General features: G+C 45.9%; 1 protein-coding gene across 12 annotated transcripts in view; it reads left to right on the top strand.

The window, feature by feature from the left end:
- The window catches only part of Tenm3 (teneurin transmembrane protein 3), a 723,224-nt gene extending 703,489 nt beyond the window's left edge, over positions 1-19,735 (top strand). For 11 of the 12 annotated variants that reach the window (XM_029531758.1, XM_029531759.1, XM_029531767.1 and 8 more), the window contains 4 exons: positions 5,263-5,559; positions 8,912-10,523; positions 13,589-13,719; positions 16,170-19,727. In XM_029531758.1, the coding sequence (XP_029387618.1) occupies positions 5,263-5,559; positions 8,912-10,523; positions 13,589-13,719; positions 16,170-16,925 (2,796 nt within the window). In that variant the 3' untranslated portion in view covers positions 16,926-19,727. Of the gene's footprint in view, positions 1-5,262; positions 5,560-8,911; positions 10,524-13,588; positions 13,720-16,169 lie in introns of all 12 variants that reach the window. The other variant, XM_029531766.1, reaches the window with a different exon arrangement.
- Positions 19,736-22,182: the final 2,447 nt, after the last annotated feature.

Here is a 22,182-nt window from a genome sequence, read left to right as displayed (position 1 = left end):
TGGTAACACTAAGCATGTTTAATACCTTGCCCGGCCAAGTGGCACACACCTGCAGCCCTAGCAACTTGGAAAGCTGAAGCAGAACTGCTTGATCCTAGGGTCCTAGGAGTATGATAGTGCTATCACACACACACACACACACACACACACACACACACACACACACACGAAAAGAAATTCCCAGCAGAAACTCATTATCTCCGTTTGAGGACACAAGAAAGGTAGTAAGCATAGTATTTGTCTGGATAAAAAGAAAAGCTAAACCATCCATGCCCCACTGGGTCTCACAGTGCTTCCAGATGCTCCCGGATGGTGGCATGTGGGGTACAGAGAGCCACATGGACTTGATACCGATGACATGCTTGATTTTTAATCCGGGGGAGGGAGAGTGGATGTCATGGAACCATCCTCACAGCGCAAAGGAACAAATCAGAAAGCAAGCGAGTAGCGGTCACAGGTGAGCAAAGACGGGTTCCAGACCTGTCTTCTGTTACTTGGCTTCCAGCTACCGCCGGTCGGTCATTCCTGACAGGTCGCCCAGAACGCTGACATTCCAGCCAGAGGAATGCCACGGAGAGGAAGCAGGGGTTAGTGAGAGCAGTAAAGAATTGAAGTACAAATTAAAATGGATGCAAACTAAAATACAAACAGATGGGGCCGTAATGTGGGCCGTATTGTGGAAACCACACAGTCTTTCACAGTTATCCATGGGAGCAACAACCTACGCATTAAAAAAAAAGAAGAAGAAAAGAAAAAGAGGGCAAACTGATCACGGGGGTGGGGTGGGCGTCCTTCTAAAATACAATCTGAGAAACCCAAAAGTCCTAATAAAATCATTTAAGTGAACAAAAACCTCTCCCCTTCCCCCTCCCCCTTCTAATACAGTTTTTATTAACTGAGAATTTCACACATGTGTAGAATACTTTCTGGTCATATATATCCCCGGACTCCTCTCCAATTTCCTCTCCTCAATCCACCCTCCTCCCTCTCCTCACTTTGTCTTTTTTATTTATTTTTTTTATTTTATTTATTTACATTTCAAATGTTATCCCCTTTCCTGGTTTCCCTTCTGCAAACTCCCTATCCCATCACCCCTTCCCCTGTTTCTACCCACCCACACACTCCTTTCTCCCCGCCCTGGCATTCCCCTACACCGGGGCATCGAGCCTTCACAGGACCAAGGGACTCCCTTCTTTGATGCCAGATAAGGCCATCCTCTGCTACATATGCGGCTGGAGCCATGGGTCGCTCCATGTGTACTCTTTGGTTGGTGGTTTAGTCCCACCATGTATATTCTGCACACACACACACACACACACACACACACACACACACGGTGCCATACACTGAAATGTGGTTGAGCGGAGCACTTGGTTCTGCCAGTTACCGAGCTGATCTGATATCAGATCTTCCCACAGACTGAAGAAAAGGTGTTTGTAATGCTCACTATCACTTCTTTCCGAAGCATCCTGCAAACTGTCGCAGAGCTCACCTAGGCAGGGGAGCAACTGAAGCAGAGGCAGGCATTTCTTCATCAGAAGAGGGAAGGGCAGGGAGCCTCCAGCTGGCTAGTTCACAGTCCAGCAAAACCACTACATGACCACACCTCTGGGATCCAGCCCAACTTCTGTATCTACAGATGGACAAAACAGATGCAGGGGTTCCCAAAGCCCAGGGGCAGAGGGTCTCCAAAGCCCAGGGCCAGGCTGCTCCTGGGCCTTACCCATCTTCCAGTCAGGTTCTGGAGCTGCTGGGACTTCATGGGTCACACACACACACACACACACACACATCACACACACATCACACATACACACATACACACACCTTATAGACCCTGGTACACACAAATTTCTGCCATGTTATAATGTAGTGGTTTTCTTCCACTTTATAAACCCTGTCTGAAAGAACAGAAAACTCAGGGTCACTTCATCTCGTTCTGGGCTCTGCCCTCTCTCATTATTTGCAAATCACACCTTTGAAGTATTTCTCTCCCCTTCCCCCACCCCCGCCCCCCCCCCCAAAAAAAACCTCATTTAAGACTTACACCAAACCTCTCCATAGATTTCACGCCTCTCCTCTTGAACAGCTAATCAGAAAAGTCTGGGTTTAAGGCACGGCTTTGGCTTGGAATACAGTTAATATCAGTGGTCGAAGGCAAAGGCTGATTTAATCATGGATTTTTTACACAGATGTACATGTATATATCATATGCATACATACCTATACATACATGTATTGTGATTTAAAGTGATGCGTTTGGATCTCAGGGTCGCAAGGGGTAGACGGGTGGAGGCGGTTCTTCAGTCCGCATAACTGGGATCAGAATCCTCTAACTGTGTGAAGCACACTCCTGGGTGTTTCCATAGACAGTTAACTGAGGACGAAAGCCACCCTTCATCCCTGTGGGCAGAATAAAATGGGAGAGGAGGACATCAGCCGAAACCCCTCCTTTCTCCTCCCTGAATTGATGCGTTCATGCCCATTCTTGATTGACTGGACAAACTTGAACTGTGAGCCAAAATCAATCCTCCCTTCCTTAAGCGCCTTTCAAGTATTTTGGTCACAGTAACAAAAAAAAAAAAAAAAAAAAACTAAGATAGTATGTAAATGCAGGTGGTACAGACATGAACAATGTGTGTGTCTGAGTGTGTGTGTATGTGTGTGTGTTGTGTTGTGTTAATATAGAAATGTCATATATCTTATTTTTTTTTTCTGTTGCTGTAACAGAATGTCTGACACTGGGTAGTTTATAAAGGAAAAGAGGTTTATTTTAGCCAGCCACAGTAAAAATCCAGCAGTGTAGAGCCAGCATCTGCTTGGGGTCTGTTAAGAGCCTCAAGACAGTAAGTAGAAGAACAAATGGTAGTGATTAGGAAGGGACCAAAACATACGTATGAGATGGGGAGAGAACAAATCAATCCCATGACAACCATTTCAGCCTCTTGAAACATGAGTGCCTCTTTTTTTTCCCCCAATTTTTATTAGGTATTTTCTTCATTTACATTTCAAATGCTATCCCGAAAGTTCCCTATACCCTCCCCCTTTACTCCCCTACCCACCCAGTCCCACTTCTTGGCCCTGGTGTTCCCCTGTACTGGGTCATATAAAGTTTGCAAGACCAAGGGGCCTCTCTTCCCAATGATGACTGACTAGGCCATCTTCTGCTACATATGCAGCTAAAGACACGAGCTCTGGGGGGGGTACTGGTTAGCTCATTTTGTTGTTCCACCTATAGGGTTGCAGACCCCTTCAACTCCTTAGGTACTTTCTCTAGCTCCTCCATTGGGGGCCCTGTGTTCCATCCAATAGCTGACTGTGAGCATCCACATCTGTGTTTGCCAGGCACTGGCATAGCCTCACACGAGACAGCTATATCAGGGTCCTTTCAGCAAAATCTTGCTTAAAGGCTCCACCTCCTTACACCATTACATTGGCAACCAAATTTCATCCTCAGTTTTAGCAAAACAAACCACATATATATATAAATATATATATTTACTTGTATATAAAGCCAATCACCTTGAGCTGCTCATTTGTTAATTTGAAAAGTTCTAGTTAAAATGTGGATCTGCCCTTGGCTGTCTTGGAATTCCTTATATAGATTAGTCTGCCTCAACAGCTTTTACCTTTGGAATGCTGAAACAGGTGTTTGTGAGCACACCTAGACTTTTAAACAAGTTGATATTGTTGTTGTTGTTATTCATTTTTTTCAAAACGGTTTCTCTGTGTACCCCTGGCTGCCCTGGAACTAGCTCTGTAAACTATGCTGGGTTCAAATTCAGGTAGACCAGTCTGCCTCTGCCTCTGCCTCTGCCTCTGCCTCTGCCTCTGCCTCTGCCTCTGCCTCTGCCTCTGCCTCTGCCTCTGCCTCTNTCTGCCTCTGCCTCTGCCTCTGCCTCTGCCTCTGCCTCTGCCTCTGCCTCTGCCTCTGCCTCTGCCTCTGCCTCTGCCTCTGCCTCTGCCTCTGCCTCGAGGTATGTGTTAGGGCTGGAGAGAGATGGCTCATCGGTTAAAGAGCACCCGCTATTCTTGGAGAGAACCCATATGGCAACTCACAAACTATCTGTATGTAATTCCTGTTCCAAGGGCTCAGATATCTTCACACAGATATGCATGCAGGCAAGATACCCATAATTACATAAAATACATAAAATAAATAAATTTAAAAGGTATAAAAATAAAAGTTAATTTGTAACAATCTCAACATCTGCTGAGAGTTTTAGTGTGCACAGACTACCATACCTACAAAGGTTTCGTAAGAAGCCTGAACAACGCCCCTCAGAGTCCAGCCTGCAAACACGTCAAGTCCTTGCAAAGTCGAGTTTAATCAGCACCTTGCTCCCACTGTAGCAATGAGCCCTGGCTTGTGCCTTGCATCACAAACAGTAACAGCCAGATTCCGTCAGAGGTCCTGGACAGCATACGGCCACAAAGGGGCCGACTGCAGCAATACAATGCTAGGTTTATAAATGAAGTACAATGTCCAGACCATGGATTTGTGGTAGGAAAGAACTCTAAAGCCCGGGCCAGTTACCCAGATGCTAGCAGAAGAAAACAACACTCTAAAAAATTGTGACTTTTCAGTACTGGGCCCAAAGCAATGATGGTGTTTGTAACCTCCTGCTAGTTGAACTCATTAATAATTTACATTAATGTGGGCTCCAACTTCTACTTAACTGCACTTCAAAGGGTTAGAGTCATGTTTACCACTGTTTTATTTAATGTAGCCATGATTAATTCACTAAGTAATTATTTTTTTCTTTGTCCTTTTGGGGGAGGAACGTTGAGTGATTTACATAGGGTGTTGTGTTTATCAGCAGAAAATCTTTAAAGCAAGCACATTTTGAGAACTCTCTCTCTCTCCCTTCCTTTCTCTCTCCCTACCTCCCTTCTTCCCTCCTTCCCTTCTTCCCTCTCTCCCTCCCTCCCTCCCTCTCTCCCTTCCTCTCTCTCTCTCTCTCTCTCTCTCTCTCTCTCTCTCTCTCTCTCTGTCTCATCTGTTGCTTTTAGCTTACAAAATTTAATTGAAACAGTTTTGAATAAATGCTAGGCTGTCTTTCTGCTTAATCAAACCTTTCAAAAGAACAGTTAATCCAATACCTCGTACTTGCATCTAAGAATTTGCTAAATTAATTTACCGACAAAGAGAATCAATCACCAGAAAGCGTTTAAACAATCCTGGGAACTCCTGACGGGTGAACAGTGCCCGGCCCTGGAATGATGATGACATGTACTCTTTCTCGCCTTGTTTGATAACAGGTCAATGGGCGCAACTTACTCTCCGTGGACTTTGATCGGACCACCAAGACGGAAAAGATCTATGATGACCACCGGAAATTTCTCCTGAGGATCGCTTACGACACGTCGGGACACCCGACTCTCTGGCTGCCGAGTAGCAAGCTAATGGCAGTCAACGTCACCTACTCATCCACTGGTCAAATTGCCAGCATCCAGAGAGGGACCACGAGTGAAAAGGTGGACTACGACAGCCAGGGGAGGATCGTATCCCGGGTCTTTGCCGATGGGAAAACATGGAGTTACACGTACTTGGAAAAGGTATGCCCGTGTTCTGGTGCCCAAATGCCCGTGTTCTGGCACCCAAATGGGATGATTAGCATTTCCCAACAATAACCCTGAGCACTAAGAGAAGAAAAAACAGGGACGCATGACTGAGTTCCATTTATTATTCTCAGTATCGCCGTGGCAGTCACGGGGGCGCAGGGTGATGAATTTCTGTATTAGCAGAGTAGTTTCGCCTTAGTTAAGTTCTACTGTCTGAGTCCCTTTTAAGTGATTTACGCTGTAAACAAGCAAGCACCAACAACATCCACCTGCCAAGCCCGTACACTGACAACATTCACAAATTAGACCCAGAGCTTGCAAGTCATTTGTAAATAATTTCTGTTCCTGCTCTTTCATTTAAGAGAGAGCTTGCATTAGCACAGTTAAAGCTGTCAGTTGTGCGTTGTCCCTGGCAGCTTCCACATAACCATAAAAAGCATGTAGGGCCTATTTATGCATTATTAACCAGAAGAGGCTATTTTCCTAGAAAGTCATACTTTCAGATACTGTGTGGTGCCTTTCTTCCATTTGCATGTAAGGGATAAGCATCATAACTTGGGCGCCTTCCCATTCTTCAGATCTGCACCCAGTGCCACAGATGGAGGTTTAGAGCTAAGCATGTTCGAAGTGCTAAGCTGTAGGCTGTGCAACCTGAGGTTGGGGCTGGGGTCAAGAGGAATGGAAAGGGGAGGGTCAGGAGACTGGGACCATCCCCTAAATCTCACTCCTTAAGGAGTAGGATCTACCAAGGGGCATTTTCACAGATGCCTCATCTGCCTCTGAAACAAGCGTCGGCCACAGAAAATGATTTGGTTTTGAGTTCTGACGTGCCTCTCCAATCTTATGGCACTGCACTCTCAATTACACGGCGCCAGAGTTACGGGCTCAGCTCTTGGCATTCACTGCCCGCAGCCATGTGGACAGTAAACGATATCCTCCAGAACACGCATGAGCCGTGCAGATCACTGCTGTATTCACCCCAACACTGCTCCACCAGATCTACAAACTCTTTAATCTAAACCTCACCCTTACCCATGAGCCTATCTACTTCCCAGGCCCCTGAACCAGATTTGGAGCTCAAGGTGGACTGCTATAACCTTAAGGCAGCCTACCAATTCTAAATGCCTCCAACATGGAGCCTCCTCTCCTTAGAAGAGACTCAGCCTGGGCCATGGACACTACCTGTTAGATTACAGACTCCTCCCACACCCACCATTACACTCTGGCCACACAGCATCTGTTGAGAGACCACAGGGCAAACTCCCTGTCCACATCCTTGCCTAGGAGCATAACGTGCCACCTGATATCTTTCTTATGCTCCATCTAACCAGCCCCAAGGGGGACTTCTCCAAGCAGTAGGGGAAGAGACTGAACGTTTACCCCATTTCGGCTAAGTGCATTACGGGGAATAGTAATAGAAATACATACCCAACCCCCACAAAACAACACCTGTCATAATGTGGCTTAAAATGTTTAAAGGAAAGCAAAAAAGGGCACTGTTGGTGATAGTCGCTTTCACAAAGTGCCAAAGGTGGTTGTCACAATCATCTTCTTGTCCTCATGAAGATCAGAAAACCCAGCGGCCTCTTCTTTATCAGCTCCTAAATTCCCCATATCCTCCTCGACTCTATTTGCTTCCTTCCTAGGACAGACACACTAAACCCAGACTGACTCACAGCCAGACAAATAATATTTTACTAATTACCATCAAGTACAACTTTAATTGCATGCGAAACAAACTTCCCATGAAGGGTGGTTGTTCGAACCTTCCTCGGGAGAACTGTAAGCCCTGTCTGTGTTAGTCAGCTTTCTGTTACTGTGACCAAATGCCTGAGATGAAAACCTATACATTGGAGAGAATCTAGCTCTTGGCTTCAGAGGATTCGGTCCACCATCGCTCGGCTTCCTCTGTTAATAGGGACTATGGTGAGATAATGAGGAGTGAGTCAGACGACGCTGGTCATCTCACGATGCCCAGGAAGCAACGGGGATGCAAGGAAGAAGTGGGGCTTCCAGTGTCCCCTTCCAAGGCATGTTCCCCATGATAAGGCCCTGCCGTTGCAAAGTTTCAACACCTCCCAGTAGTACCCAGGCTGGGAACCAAGTCATCAACATATGGTCTTTGGGGATCAATTTCGATCCAAACTATAACAACCTACTTGTAAAATATGTCCCTGCTCATGGCCAGAGAAGAGAGTCGTCAGGAACCTGAGTCATCAGAACCATTTCTCATACAGTAGGACATGAAAAGCCTGGGCGAGTCAGGACAGCTGGTTGTTACACATCTCCATGCCAGGCTCTCCCTCCTCAATGGCCTCCCTCTCTGCCCATCATCCCACTTTTTCTAATGGGGGTCATAAGAAACTTCATCACAGGAAGACCCACCAGAGGCCTGCATCCCAGCTTACGTGGTTAACCTCACTCAGCTAAGGTCACGGTTGACCTCCCCTTGGAGGCTCAATTAAGTTGATGCTCAATAAGTCTCTTTTTGTAGTTAATCTGGGTGAGGGGAGTAGAGATTATCTCTATTTGTATGTTGAATTGTTTTTTCATAACTCAATACCAACACTTACAGAGAACCTAGATAGAAACCATTACAGTAGCACCTGAAGTGCAATTCGGATTTGGGTATGTGCAAAAGGCATTATTGAAACAGACACTTGTCCATACAGATCCCAGATTTAGACAGCGTGTCTCTAAATTCATATTCCTATGAAGGGCCTGTACAGCTCTGATGTGCTGTGTGGCTGATTTAGCCCTGTTTGTCGGCATTGAGGCTTTATGTACACATTATCCATTTTAGGCTAATTTTATGTTTCTTCTTCATAAATAACATTTTGGCTTTGTTCCTCCCCCCAAACACACAGGAAACTAAAACCTGATTTGGAGTGGCTCTTCAGTCAAATGAGGGGGAAAGCTACCTTACTAAATAATTGCTAATTATATGTAGGATTGTGTTTCCCCTCTGCTGTTTTCCCCTTGAAAGATTGTCTTCAGACCAGCTTGGTTCATGCCTGCGTTGTGGCTTCTCCAAGTCCATTGACAATCTGCTGTTTGGCCGGGAAAGCCTGGCCAGACAACAGCACAACCATGACAAGTAGCGCATTATGCATCTTAAGCCACTAATTGCAGAACCCCTCCCAATTAAGCATCCAAGCAAATTAGGGAGGTGATCGTTAACACCATGGAAGGTCAAGGATAACTCAATTGAAACGAAAACCATTTTCTCAGGCGGAATGTTTTCTGCCTGTTCGCGGTCACCAGATCTGCTTTCTGTGCGCCCCCACCCGCCCGCCCGCCCGCCCCGGGTCCCACCCCCTGATAACAGCCTCTGTTCTCTTTCCAGTCCGTGGTTCTTCTGCTCCATAGCCAGCGGCAGTACATCTTCGAGTACGACATGTGGGACCGCCTGTCCGCCATCACCATGCCCAGTGTGGCTCGCCACACCATGCAGACCATCCGGTCCATTGGCTACTACCGCAACATCTACAACCCCCCAGAAAGCAATGCTTCGATCATCACCGACTACAACGAGGAAGGGCTGCTTCTGCAAACGGCTTTCCTGGGAACGAGTCGGAGGGTCTTATTCAAGTATAGAAGGCAGACCAGGCTATCGGAAATTTTATACGATAGCACGAGAGTCAGTTTTACCTACGATGAAACAGCGGGAGTCCTGAAAACAGTGAACCTTCAGAGCGATGGTTTTATTTGCACCATTAGATACAGGCAAATTGGTCCCCTGATTGACAGACAGATTTTCCGCTTCAGCGAGGATGGAATGGTAAATGCGAGATTTGACTATAGCTACGACAACAGCTTTCGAGTGACCAGCATGCAGGGTGTCATCAATGAAACGCCACTGCCCATTGATCTATACCAGTTTGATGACATCTCTGGCAAAGTCGAGCAGTTTGGAAAATTCGGAGTGATATACTACGACATCAACCAGATCATTTCCACGGCCGTGATGACTTATACGAAGCACTTTGATGCTCATGGGCGCATCAAGGAGATCCAATATGAGATATTCAGGTCACTCATGTACTGGATTACAATTCAATATGATAATATGGGCCGGGTAACCAAGAGAGAGATTAAAATCGGGCCTTTTGCCAACACTACCAAATACGCATACGAGTATGACGTCGATGGACAGCTCCAAACAGTTTACCTAAATGAAAAGATCATGTGGCGGTACAACTACGACCTAAATGGCAACCTCCACCTGCTCAACCCCAGCAGCAGCACCCGCCTGACCCCTCTGCGCTACGACCTGCGCGACAGAATCACCCGCCTGGGCGATGTTCAGTACCGGCTGGATGAAGATGGCTTCCTGCGTCAGAGGGGCACCGAGATTTTTGAATACAGCTCCAAGGGGCTTCTGACTCGAGTCTACAGTAAAGGCAGCGGCTGGACAGTGATCTATCGGTACGACGGCCTGGGTAGACGTGTCTCTAGCAAAACCAGCCTGGGACAGCACCTTCAGTTTTTCTACGCTGACCTGACGTACCCCACGAGAATTACTCACGTCTACAACCACTCCAGTTCAGAAATCACGTCCCTGTACTATGACCTCCAGGGACATCTCTTTGCCATGGAGATCAGCAGTGGGGATGAGTTCTACATCGCCTCGGACAACACAGGGACACCACTGGCTGTTTTCAGCAGCAACGGGCTAATGCTCAAGCAGATCCAGTACACTGCCTACGGTGAGATCTACTTCGACTCCAACGTCGACTTCCAGCTGGTAATTGGCTTCCACGGGGGCTTGTATGACCCGCTCACCAAACTAATCCACTTCGGAGAGAGAGATTATGACATTTTGGCGGGAAGATGGACCACACCGGACATTGAAATCTGGAAAAGGATTGGAAAGGACCCTGCTCCTTTTAACCTATATATGTTTCGGAATAACAACCCCGCAAGCAAAATCCATGATGTGAAAGATTACATCACAGGTGAGGTGTCTCTATTTTTTTTTTTTCCTTTCTTTCTTTCCAAGTGCTGAATTACTATTACCGTTAGATTAATACACAAAGTAAGTAGAACTGACCTTTTGGATGTATTCATTTCTCTAAGGATCCATAGAGAAACCACAAAGGGAAAATGAAATACAGTTACTTCCTACTCTGCCTGATTATGCTCAAGGCCATGGTTTCTGAAATGACATGGAATTCAATCATCTAAGGGACGGGAAAGAGATCCAGAGAGCAGTCAACATGCTAAATTCAGGTTCCCAAAACTGAAATAACAACCTTGCCGCCTCTCTACGGTGGTGTGGCGTGGCGGGCCAATTCTCTCCCAGTCTCAGTTGCTGCGTGAGCTCACTCTCTCTGCTATTACAACAGAACTTCCGAGATAATCAGTCCCCTTGCAAAGGGGAAAGGTTCATTAGGACTCGAAGCTTAGGAGTCCCCCACCCCACCCCCGTGTTTCCTTCCACCCTGCAGCAAGACAGCATGTTGGGAGATACATACATGGGGGAGCAAGCCAGGCACATACTCAGCCCAGGAAGTGGGCAGGGGGTGGAGCGGAAAAGGAGATCAGAATCCCATAGTCCCCTTCAAGGGCATACTACAGTGACATAAAGACCTCCCACATCCTTCGCCTCTCCGGGGTTTCCACTACCTTCCAACGGTAGTCGGCTAAGAACAAAGCTTTAACAAATGGACATGTGGAGGTATTCAGCGTCTGATCTCTGGCCTTAATAATGAGATGGGATGACAGTGTCTACCATAAAACATAAGAGTGTAGAGAATTCTGCGCCCAATAGCAGCTGCCTCACAACCATATACTGCTGGGTTCCCCATAGTGGACAGTAGACAGACAGACGGACGGACGGATATAATATATGTATTGGAAATAATCCATGTGAAATACAGCAAAGTGTGGCTGGCTCCTTGTCTCATCCCTGAGAGATTCCTCATACCGTCCTCAAAGCCATCACCTCAGGACAGGAGTGGGGCGATCTCTCCCGACGGAGGAATGGATTTCTCCTCTCGGTTCTGTGTTCTTACATGATGGCACTTCTAACGACCACACTAACGTGACCACTAATAAGGAGTGACGCCCAGGCTATAGAATGAGGGTCTTTCTCATCACGAAGTTTGATCCATGGGATTCTTTCGGCACGGAAGTTGTGAAGAATCCGTCTGCGTGTCTGCCACTGCAGAAGCACGGGACAAAGCACAGACAGAACCTTACAAGCTCTGCTATGGTCCCCATACTGAGCTGCTAGCATCTACCCTCTTCTCCAAGAGGTTTAGATTCTCGTGCTTCTATCCTTCCACGAATTCAGCTTTCTGTTTTCTATAGGGTTTGATGGTGGTGGTTTGGTTTAGGAGTGGTTTTTGTTTTGTTGCTTTGAGGTTTGTTTTTTTTTTTTTTCCTCTGTTTTGGCTTGTGTTGGATGCCCCAGCAGCCTGCCTCTTTTCCCAGTTCGGGGTTCGAGGAACACCAAGATATTCTTTGGTCCCTCAGGATGAGTGTCAAAAATGTACCCCTGAACCTGTCACATCTGCTTTTCAACTTTCCAAATGGCAAGGAGCTCTTCCTGTCTCCCTTCCACTGGGTCCCTCCCTCCAGCATCACCAACACCTGATTCGGCCACACGGTGTGGTTATTCTCTGTTGGCACATAGTCACATTCCAATCCCGTTCTCTTGGCAGTGCTTTTCAATACTAAACTCCGCCCTCTGTACATCAACATCTGGGAGACAGAATGCCCCCCAAACATAAGTCCCCAGCCCATAATCATATATACACTCTCACAGGAAGGTAGCACTTCCTATCCACTGAGAACCCCGTGGAGGTTTTCACACACACACAGACACACATACACACACTATCACCCCGTTTAACAGAGAGAACACCACCGATTTTGTAGCCATGTGACACCTGGACAAAGGACCTGCCAGCCTGGCAGTGAGGTGAGAGTTTGTGCCCTAGAGAGGGAAATGAGAAGCAAGCAGCTCTCCATCATTCTGACAAGCAGTTTAACCACTGGATATTTGAGGGTGCTGACAGGAGCTGGCTGCACGAGTGGAAAGCCCTCAGCTCCTGCATCCATCTTCTCCTAGCAACACGGACTGCAGGGAGTGCTACTGCAGCACTTTCTGGAAAACATCAAAGGAGAGATGGAACAGCATAAAATATATTAGGTGAAATGCAATTTCAAATTTTCCAGCAATGTGCTTAATATATAAAATAATCTACGCCCAACCATACTCATAAAGCGGCAAGCCTGCTGAGTGGCTCTGTAAATCATAACCGCCAGAAGAGAATAAAAGCCTTATTCTTTGCTTAATGGCTTTCGGAGTCACATGGCAATATTTGAAAATACCATTTTTAAAGGTTTTCATGGTCTCTCCCCCCAAAAACTTCGTCTCCACCCGTGCACAGCGAGCCTTTGAAGTCAAGGCTGATGGCCATCAGAACGCGGTGCCCTTGGCCAGGGTTACCAACCTTTAGCATCATCATTGATTAAGAATCAGCTGCTCGTTTCCAAACTCTCAGTCTAGGGGTTTTCACTCATGGGAAACAGGTTTTGGGAGCCCGGGTATAATTTTGATATTACTCTTGAGGGCCAATCCTACAACATCTCTTGTAGCCTTTGCTAACTACAAACTTCATTTGTTTTCTGCGACTCTGCCTTGAACTCTCAAGCTGCTGTCTGTTGCTATTGCTTTTTTTCTCACTATTACTGGCCCAGGATGCAATTTTGCGCTTCTGACAGTTTATCTACTCTGTCTAAGTGAGTATCTATTACCCTCCATTTTCTGCAGCATTTGCCATAGTTCTGCTGTTGAAGTTAGTGTCTGCATGTCTAAAAATAGACAGTGGATTTAAAATGGTACGAGGTAGGCAAACACGTGCCTCTTTGCAGATGATTATTTGTGAAATTGGGTGGCATGTTTTTTGTTGGTTTTGTTGTTGTTTTGTTTTGTTTTGTTTTTTAGGTAAGGATGAAAATTCATGAAAGCGCCCAGTAAAGTCTTAACATCTTTGATTCTGTGTTCTCCTAGATGTTAACAGCTGGCTGGTGACATTTGGCTTCCATCTGCACAATGCTATTCCTGGATTCCCTGTTCCCAAATTTGATTTAACTGAACCTTCCTACGAACTTGTGAAGAGTCAACAGTGGGAAGACGTGCCGGTAAGAAACAAACGGTGAAAGGAAGAGAAGGCGGTGATTGGCTAGCATGCTTGGGTCTTGTTTACCCACAATACATCAAATTACCCTTGTGAAAAAAACCTTACCCATTTTTTTCTTTTTCTTTTTCTTTCACACTTTTGAAGAAGGAAAGCTGACAGTTCCACTGCATTTCTGTTCAACATGCTAGAGGACCTGTTAAACAGGCCAAAACTGTTTCTCCTAATGCTAATAAAAACATTGAAATACACGATCAAAGGTAATAAAATGCAGAAGCCTGTGTTTTCTGTGCAGGGCTTCTACAGAGAACCCCAGGAAAAAGCATTTGGGGCACCTGGGAGCTGAAGGCGAGATGCAATAAACAAGAGAATGGGGATTCGGATTTCAAATTAGCAACCCATGAACAGAGCCACCAAGGCCTTTGCAGAGAAATAAAACACCCTCTAGTAAGGCTCCATCTATGAGCAGGTGTTCATAGAATTCTGAAAATTACAGATCAGGAGGCCTGACCCTGTTGTGAGAAAGAAATAAACTGGGAAACAGAATGGGGAATTTCGAAGTCAAAAGTGCTGTGTCAGGAAGTGGGCTCTTTAATTCCCATCATTCAACGCTGAGGAAAAAAACACATAACAAAGCACCGGGCTTCTAGCTCAGACCAAGAATAATTAGAGATCCAGAAATTGGGTTACCTTTTAACGACAAGGAAAGTACAGGGTTCCTAGAAAGTTAATCCCCACCTTAAGCAATGTCCTACCACTTTGGTGACTACAAAAAATTTAGTAATCATGATTAAAACACACAAATACTCACATGGTGTATACTGTGCTCGGAGACAGATTTTTCTGATAGTTTCATTCTTCACACTAAAACCTGTCTCACTGGCATCTTTATTTAATAAGCAAAATGCATCGGGCTTCTGGGGCCTGGAGACCCTTTAAAGATGTGCATATGTGAATGCAGACACCCGTGGACTTCAAGTCTAGAGGAGAGCATAGGATCCCCTGGAACTAGAGGGACAGGCAGCTGCAAGCTGCTGGATGTTGACGCTGTGAACCTAACTCTGGTCCTCTGCAAGAACAAAGCGCTCTTACCCATGAGCCTTCTCGCCAGTCCCCATTTTAACATTTCTAATTGCAAATTATTCCTGACCCTGATAACATGCCCCGAAGTCTCACCATGGCCTCCTGATGCATTTGAGCGTGGGTGTCCCAACTGATTGAGTTCACAACATATCTAGAAGCACTTTAGTCTGCTAGTACAAATGGACCTACCAACTTTTGTCCTAGGCAGTCTTTCAGTGTGGTTCAAGTTCTCTAACCAGAAAATTGTACCATAAGGATAGCTTAGGGAATCCTGAGCAAAGACATCGGGCAACCTCCCTAGTGCGGGAGGGGAGATGGGCATTTCTTTGAGTGCTGTAAATGAAACAGATGTTTCCATTTGGCTAGACAAACATCTGCTGGTATGCAAAATGGCTGCCTTAGAATACCCCTGATTTCAAGCAGTTTGCCAGTGGAGATGGTCCCCTGTCTCTACATCTGCATAAAATACTTGTTTTCCAGAGTTTAAGTTCTTGTGCCCAGCTGGCCCCTAGTCTTCTCATCCCTAAACATTTAAGCTCTGCAATTACACTGGGGACTCCCTGCTAAACACTGTGTTCCATGGGACAGGAGGCACGGAGGACTTCCAGCACAGGCATTTCAAAGTAGTTATGAGGGCCTGGTGACCCCGGCCTCAGGCATCCCGGGAGAAAGCTGCTGCTGCTGCAAGCCTGGTGTCTGGTTTTACTACATAGGGTGGTTTGAGAACAGAGCCTCTAGGTATTGCAAGATGAGAGGTAGTAATATGAATAGTTTGCCTGCCTTGGAAACTAAAAAAAAAGGCTTCAGAGATATGTGAGATATCCTTTTAATTTTTATTGCATTTTTATTTTGCATGTCCACATACACCCCCGTACAACAGCACACAAGTAGAGAATTGAGGATAATTGGGTCAGGCTTGGCAGTGGGCGTCTTTACCCAGTGAGCCATTTGCCAGCCAGTAAACTCCCTTTTAGAGCATTTAAAAAACTAGTATAGCTTCCACGAGGGAAGGAAATGCCATTCCATCCTGGCTTGTGTCGACATTCTAATCCCTATAAAGTCAAGGAGTTTCCCTGTCACTAAAGGCTTATGCACCTCCTCTAAGGCCGGCTTGGTTTCCTGGCTGGTTGGGGTTTGGTTCTCTGGGGTAGGAGCTCACATAGCTCAGGATAACCATGAACTCACTGTGTAGCCAAGGATGGCCTTGTTCTCCCGATCCTTCCCATCTCCCCAGTGCAGTGCTTAGAGAATGGGCCCTGCTTTATGTGTAGTCAGGACCGAGAAGGTACACCAGCAAGCATGGCTCTCAGCAACCAGGATCTGTATGCTGATGTTCTTTCAATCTCCCTCCTCTTGTGTTTTGCCTTTCAGCCCATCTTTGGAGTTCAGCAGCAAGTGGCAAGGCAAGCCAAGGCCTTCTTGTCCCTGGGGAAGATGGCCGAGGTGCAGGTGAGCCGACGCAAGGCTGGCGCCGAGCAGTCGTGGCTGTGGTTCGCCACGGTCAAGTCGCTCATCGGCAAGGGCGTCATGCTGGCCGTGAGCCAAGGCCGCGTGCAGACCAACGTGCTCAACATCGCCAACGAGGACTGCATCAAGGTAGCGGCGGTGCTCAACAACGCCTTCTACCTGGAGAACCTGCACTTCACCATCGAGGGCAAGGACACGCACTACTTCATCAAGACCACCACGCCCGAGAGCGACCTGGGCACGCTGCGGCTGACGAGCGGCCGCAAGGCACTGGAGAACGGGATCAACGTGACCGTGTCGCAATCCACCACAGTGGTGAACGGCAGGACTCGCAGGTTCGCCGATGTGGAGATGCAGTTCGGCGCCCTGGCGCTGCATGTGCGCTATGGCATGACGCTGGACGAGGAGAAGGCGCGCATCCTGGAGCAGGCACGCCAGCGCGCACTCGCCCGGGCGTGGGCGCGCGAGCAGCAGCGCGTGCGCGACGGCGAGGAGGGTGCGCGCCTCTGGACGGAGGGCGAGAAACGGCAGCTGCTGAGCGCAGGCAAGGTGCAGGGCTACGATGGGTACTACGTACTGTCGGTGGAGCAGTACCCCGAGCTGGCTGACAGTGCCAACAACATCCAGTTCCTGCGACAAAGCGAGATCGGCAAGAGGTAACCCCCGGGCCACACCTGCGCAGATTCTCCTGTAGCACAATCCGAAACCGGACTCTCCAAAGAGCCTTCCAGAATGACACTGCTCTGCAGACAGACACATCGCAGACACACACGCAACACAAACCAGAAACAAAGACAACTTTTTTTTTTCTGAATGACCTTAAAGGTGATCGGCTTTAAAGAATATGTTTACATACGCATATCGCTGCACTCAATTGGACTGGAAGTATGAGAAGGGAAAAAAAAAAGCATTAAAAAAGGCAACGTTTTGCCATGACCCCTCTGTACCTTCGAGGCACTGTATTTAACAAAGGTTTTAAAAAGAAAAAAAAAATGCGTACAATGTTTCCAGATATTACTGAATTGTCGACCTTTGCTTACAGGAAGTAATCTCTACTTAGGATGTGATATATATAGATCTGTTCGTTTTAAAATGTGGGGCAAAGTTACTGTTTATAGAACCCAACTGCTTTCCCGTGCTGCTTTGTAAAAGGACATTGGCACAAGGGACGTCTGCTTCGGCGGGGATTTAATAATGGATTTTACTAACATGGCTTGCCCTGGGAGGGAAAAACTGACAAATAGAATCCTTGTCACTGATAAGCAAAGGAAACCCTGATTTTTTTGTAAATTATGTGAGACAAGTTGTTTATGGATTTTTTATATGAATTACAATTTACTGTACATCAAATATTAGTCTCAGAGGAGTTAATTTATGTAAAGTGTTTAAAAAGTTTATACTTAAAAATAAAATGATAAAAACATGTGAACTGTGTGATTTTTTTAAAAAGGATTGCACCTTTTGTTATCTGTTATAACTGTACAGTATAACTTATTATATTGTAGAGATATAACAACTTATGCCTATCATGTCCAGAAGTGTTAATATTTTTGTATTAGGTTGAAAAAAATAAAACAATGTGCTACTTTCTATCACTTAGATGGATAGGACCTGTGCAATCCTCAGCGGGTGGCTAATCAGGGGACTTCTTTTCTTCCTTCTCTTTCTTATCAAGCCACTGGCCTCAACCATTACCAACCAAGAGGCCCAGTCAACATCCAAGGCTGGCGGGATGTGATGGAGGGTTTGGGGGAGGGGAAACAAAGAGAAAAGAACCCAAGAGAAGCGGCTCTCTGACCCTCTCTAGGCCCTAAAAGTCAAGCCGACTTCCAGAACTTTTCATACTATATTGTTGTCCCTCGATGCTCCACTTTGTGATGGAGGAAAGAGACCACAATTTGATGCTCGGGGACTTTTGTGGGGAGGAAAGGACTTGATGTCATGGTAACCATGAACGTGTATCTTAATGTCTAGGAGAGATAGCAATAACCGAGCAGTTGTGAGCCAGGGGGGGACCAACCAGTCAAGGTCACTCACTCTCTGTGAGACTTGGAGTTGGCTCAGCGTCAGCGGGTGGGATCAAAACCGGAAGTTAAGCTCCTGTAAGCCTACATGGCCCAACCATTATAGAGAATGGTTTGAGTGGCAGCCTGTGCTGGCCAGGGGTAGCCTAGGATACTGGGTGGAGTAGGGGGGAAACTGACATCAGTGCCCGCCCGCCCGCCACCCCACTGAAAGCTTGGGGTTCCGCCACAGACACCCTGTGCACTTCTGTGTCAACCCGGCCACTCTGAAGAATCTTTCGTGAACACTGAATTCAGCCACAAAAAAAAAAATATTTTTAGAAAATATTTCTCAGTTCATTGAGCTATATAGTACACACTGTTTTCCTCTCTGTATAATGGTGACAAATATAGCAAGTGAACATGTCGTAACTATAAAGGTTCAAGTGATGTATTGAAAATAATTTTCTAACTGCTTTGTATGTATCCCATACTCTAAATTGCACAGTAGGCGTGTTTATTAAACAGATTGGCTGGGAAAGTTTTGAAATAGCTACTGAATTTACAGTCTCAGTGCTATTCCTGTTGCTGTGTATGTGGTAGGGTATACCGAAGTAACTAATCTTCTAATGAATGCTGATATTTTATTAGAATGAAAGCACAGATTAGCATTACATATTTTTTATCCTGGAAATCCTTTGGCAAGTACTGGGCAGCCCAAATTTAGAAAACTATGAGATTTCAAACCACGTAAACATGGTTCTGTTGGACATTTTCTTTTTTAACTGTTATCTTAGGTGTTCGCAGTTCTGTTGAATGGGACTTCTGCAGGACTGTATTTAGCATGCTGTAAGTACTTTGAGGTGAAATAGGCTCCGAGTCTAAATTCTCAGAAATGTCTGTGATGTATTGACCATGAATAGCGTGTACCACATGACAGAAGTGAAATTACACTCTTAACCCCTTCTCGACGTGGACTGGTCTTTACAGGGGCACCAATAAATGACAGATCTGGAGAGTCTCCTGCTGCTTATTTTAGAAGTCAAATCAACCCAATTAGTATCTTGTTAGTAGATATAATGAGCCTATTTCTTTCTAAAAAGGCTTGTGGTCTGGACGTGCTTTTACAAGAAATAGTGACCTTGGGGAATATGTAAACAAGAGATCTTTTTCTAAGAGTTTGGGGGGAGGTTGGGGGACCTGTATAATGACAAAAAAAAATTAGCTTACAACAATGACAACAACGACAAAAAAAAACAAAAACGAAAGAAATTGATATTCAAAGTATTTTAGGCAAAGCCAGTCAAAATGCTTTCATGATATTTTGAGATGTAAATTTTTGTCTGATTTGTATTGTTCTTTTCGTTTGCCTTCTTAACTTTATATGTGACCTGAATTTTCCATAACTTGATGACTATAGATTGCATCTAGGCATTCCAATAAAAGCCAACCCAATGTGTGTGTGTTTATATATTTTTTTTTTCAAGTCTTGACTAACCAGAATTGCTTTTGTGTTTCACGTGGATAGAGAAGGAGGCGGATCTAGGGGTGTAACTCGTCTGTTCTCATTGCCACTGAGTTTGGATCCTTGTTTTGTTTTTGTATTTAGTTTCAAAATGACAGCTCGGAGGAGCACAGTTCACAGAGGTCTCTACCCTGGCCTACTTTAGAAAAATGTTAACTCCACCTCCACAAAGCCAAACACTAACTGTAAAAGAAGAATTGAAAAAAGAAAAAAAAAAAAATCACCCATTACTCCTGGAAATCGGGTCTCATTCCTGTGATGTTGGCATTGAGTGTGCTTAATTAAAACACTTGATTAGAATAATCAGTTTGGGCCTGATAGGTTCTCAGCCTCCTGGAGATGTCTAAATCTACATATAGACCGACTGATTAGGGTTTGCTTTATTCAGCAATTCCAGGCTGACAGACCCGGGCTTTGATTTTAGTATGAAAAGGCAGACTTCCCCATGCTTGCTTTTACAGTGACAACCTCAACTTGATACAGCAGCGTGGATGCTACGGGAATCAGGTCATCCCGCTTGGCAAAGGGTCCAGTTTCTTCTCAGATGAGAGTTCAGTATGCTCGAAACACAGGCACCCAGTAAAGCATAGCTTTGCCCAACCCTTCCCCTTTACAGCGCTTTCCTTGTCTGAGCAAGCTCGGAGAACAATAGTGGAGGTGAATTTTAGATAATGAATTGGGTACCAAACATGCCACTTACTCCCATGGCGAAATGTGCATCGGTATTTACATTCACTGCAAGGTGCCTACTAGTCACATGACCCCACCCCCCCCAGCCCACCCACCCCCGCAAGCACTTAAAGGAACAGAGAGATTAGCCTGCCTTCGAAGCCCTAACCATGCCCACTCCTCTGGCCTTTTCTTTTGTCTCTGCTAAGCCCAGAAGCAGCCATTCCTCTTACCAGGTAGACAGCCAATCAACTGTGTAAGGCGCTCTTTGGAATACAGGAGTCCAGAAGAGGGAGCCTGAAGGCGCCGATCCATGACATGCTCGGTCTGTAACAAGCCCCTGAGCAGTGCTCTTACAGGACACAGCCCACCCATGAAATGCCACCACCCAACCCAGGTGACACAGATGATATCCAGGCTCCTGCAGGTGGAGGCAAAGCCTCCACCTGGAGAGCCTTGAAGGGCAGCCTGGCAGGGTCATACCCCTTCCACAGGTATGACATCACACTGTCCTGAAGACAAGTGAGCTCCACCTGCAGCTCCAGTCCACAGTCTGCAGTAAATTCTAGGTGAGGGAGAAAGAACCTAGAGAAATTTGAGCAAGTTATCCCAGTGTGGGTGGGGTTCAAGCCAAAATGAGCAAAGACTCTCTATCAGGGAGTTCCTTTCCTTCCATGATAGCGTTGCCTGTTAACATTACTCCAGAAGGTTCTGGTGATGCTAACTGCTGTGTTTGCGTAAGTCACAAGACATGGGCTTTATGTCCCTGACTATCTGCCAATATTTCTAGCTTCTTGGCTCCCTTGTCTATGGGAAGAAGTCTTCCATGCGATATTAATGAGTGCCCATCTTTTCCAAAGGAAGGATTAGAGATTTTTTTTTCCATAAGCCTCTCCTTTGACTTTGTCATCCTACCAAGGTCGTGAAAAAAGATGACACGTTTGTTTATATTGTCCTACTCAACCACAGTGTGAACTCAAGTGCCAAAACGGTAGTGACAAGGCTGCTGGAGTGTTCTGCCCTCTGAGTCAAAGCCCCCAGAATGAATATCCTGTTACCACTTTTCTCGTTCGTTACCACCTCTACAAGCAATGGTCTCTTGATGTCAGTTAATTACTAATAACTTTGGGGTAGATGGAGCAAACCTTTTCATTAATGAACCAACTTAAAATTCTGCCATAGAGCACTACAGGATTCCTAGAGCCTTGTGTATAGAGAATTTACCACAGTCTGATGCTGAGCTTAAAGGAACATCATTATTCAGTTTAGAGATAATGGGCTTCACAAAGCAAATTTAATAAATCCTTCCGGGATCTAAGCAGAGGAAAATTAAAATTAAAAGTATAAATTGTTAGTTCCAGGGCAAGCGAGTGGCTCGGTTGCAGTCTCCCTGCCTGTAGGGTGAACTGTAAGCGGCCCCTGGCATCCACCTGCATTAGGAAGGGAGATCACATTCCTTTTACATGTGCAGACATTTCCTGAATCCCACCAGCAATGGTTATATCCATATGACATCGCTCTCGCTACATAGAATACGGGATTTACAACCGGTCCTCTGGGTGGAAAGGCATTCCTAAAACTTACTGAACACTGTCAAGGTGAGGGGAGTGTAAATATCCAGGGAGGAAAGTGACCTGAACTGAAAAGAGGTGCTCATAGGTACTCTGAGTCTCTCCCACCTCAGGTTCTTGTCACGAGGTGATTAGCAACAGTGTTAGTG

Source organism: Mus pahari, chromosome 19 (assembly GCF_900095145.1).
Source record: "Mus pahari chromosome 19, PAHARI_EIJ_v1.1, whole genome shotgun sequence".
Classification (NCBI taxonomy): domain Eukaryota; kingdom Metazoa; phylum Chordata; class Mammalia; order Rodentia; family Muridae; genus Mus; species Mus pahari.
Note: the sequence above shows the minus strand (reverse complement) of the source record. Positions and strands in the feature narration are given on the sequence as shown.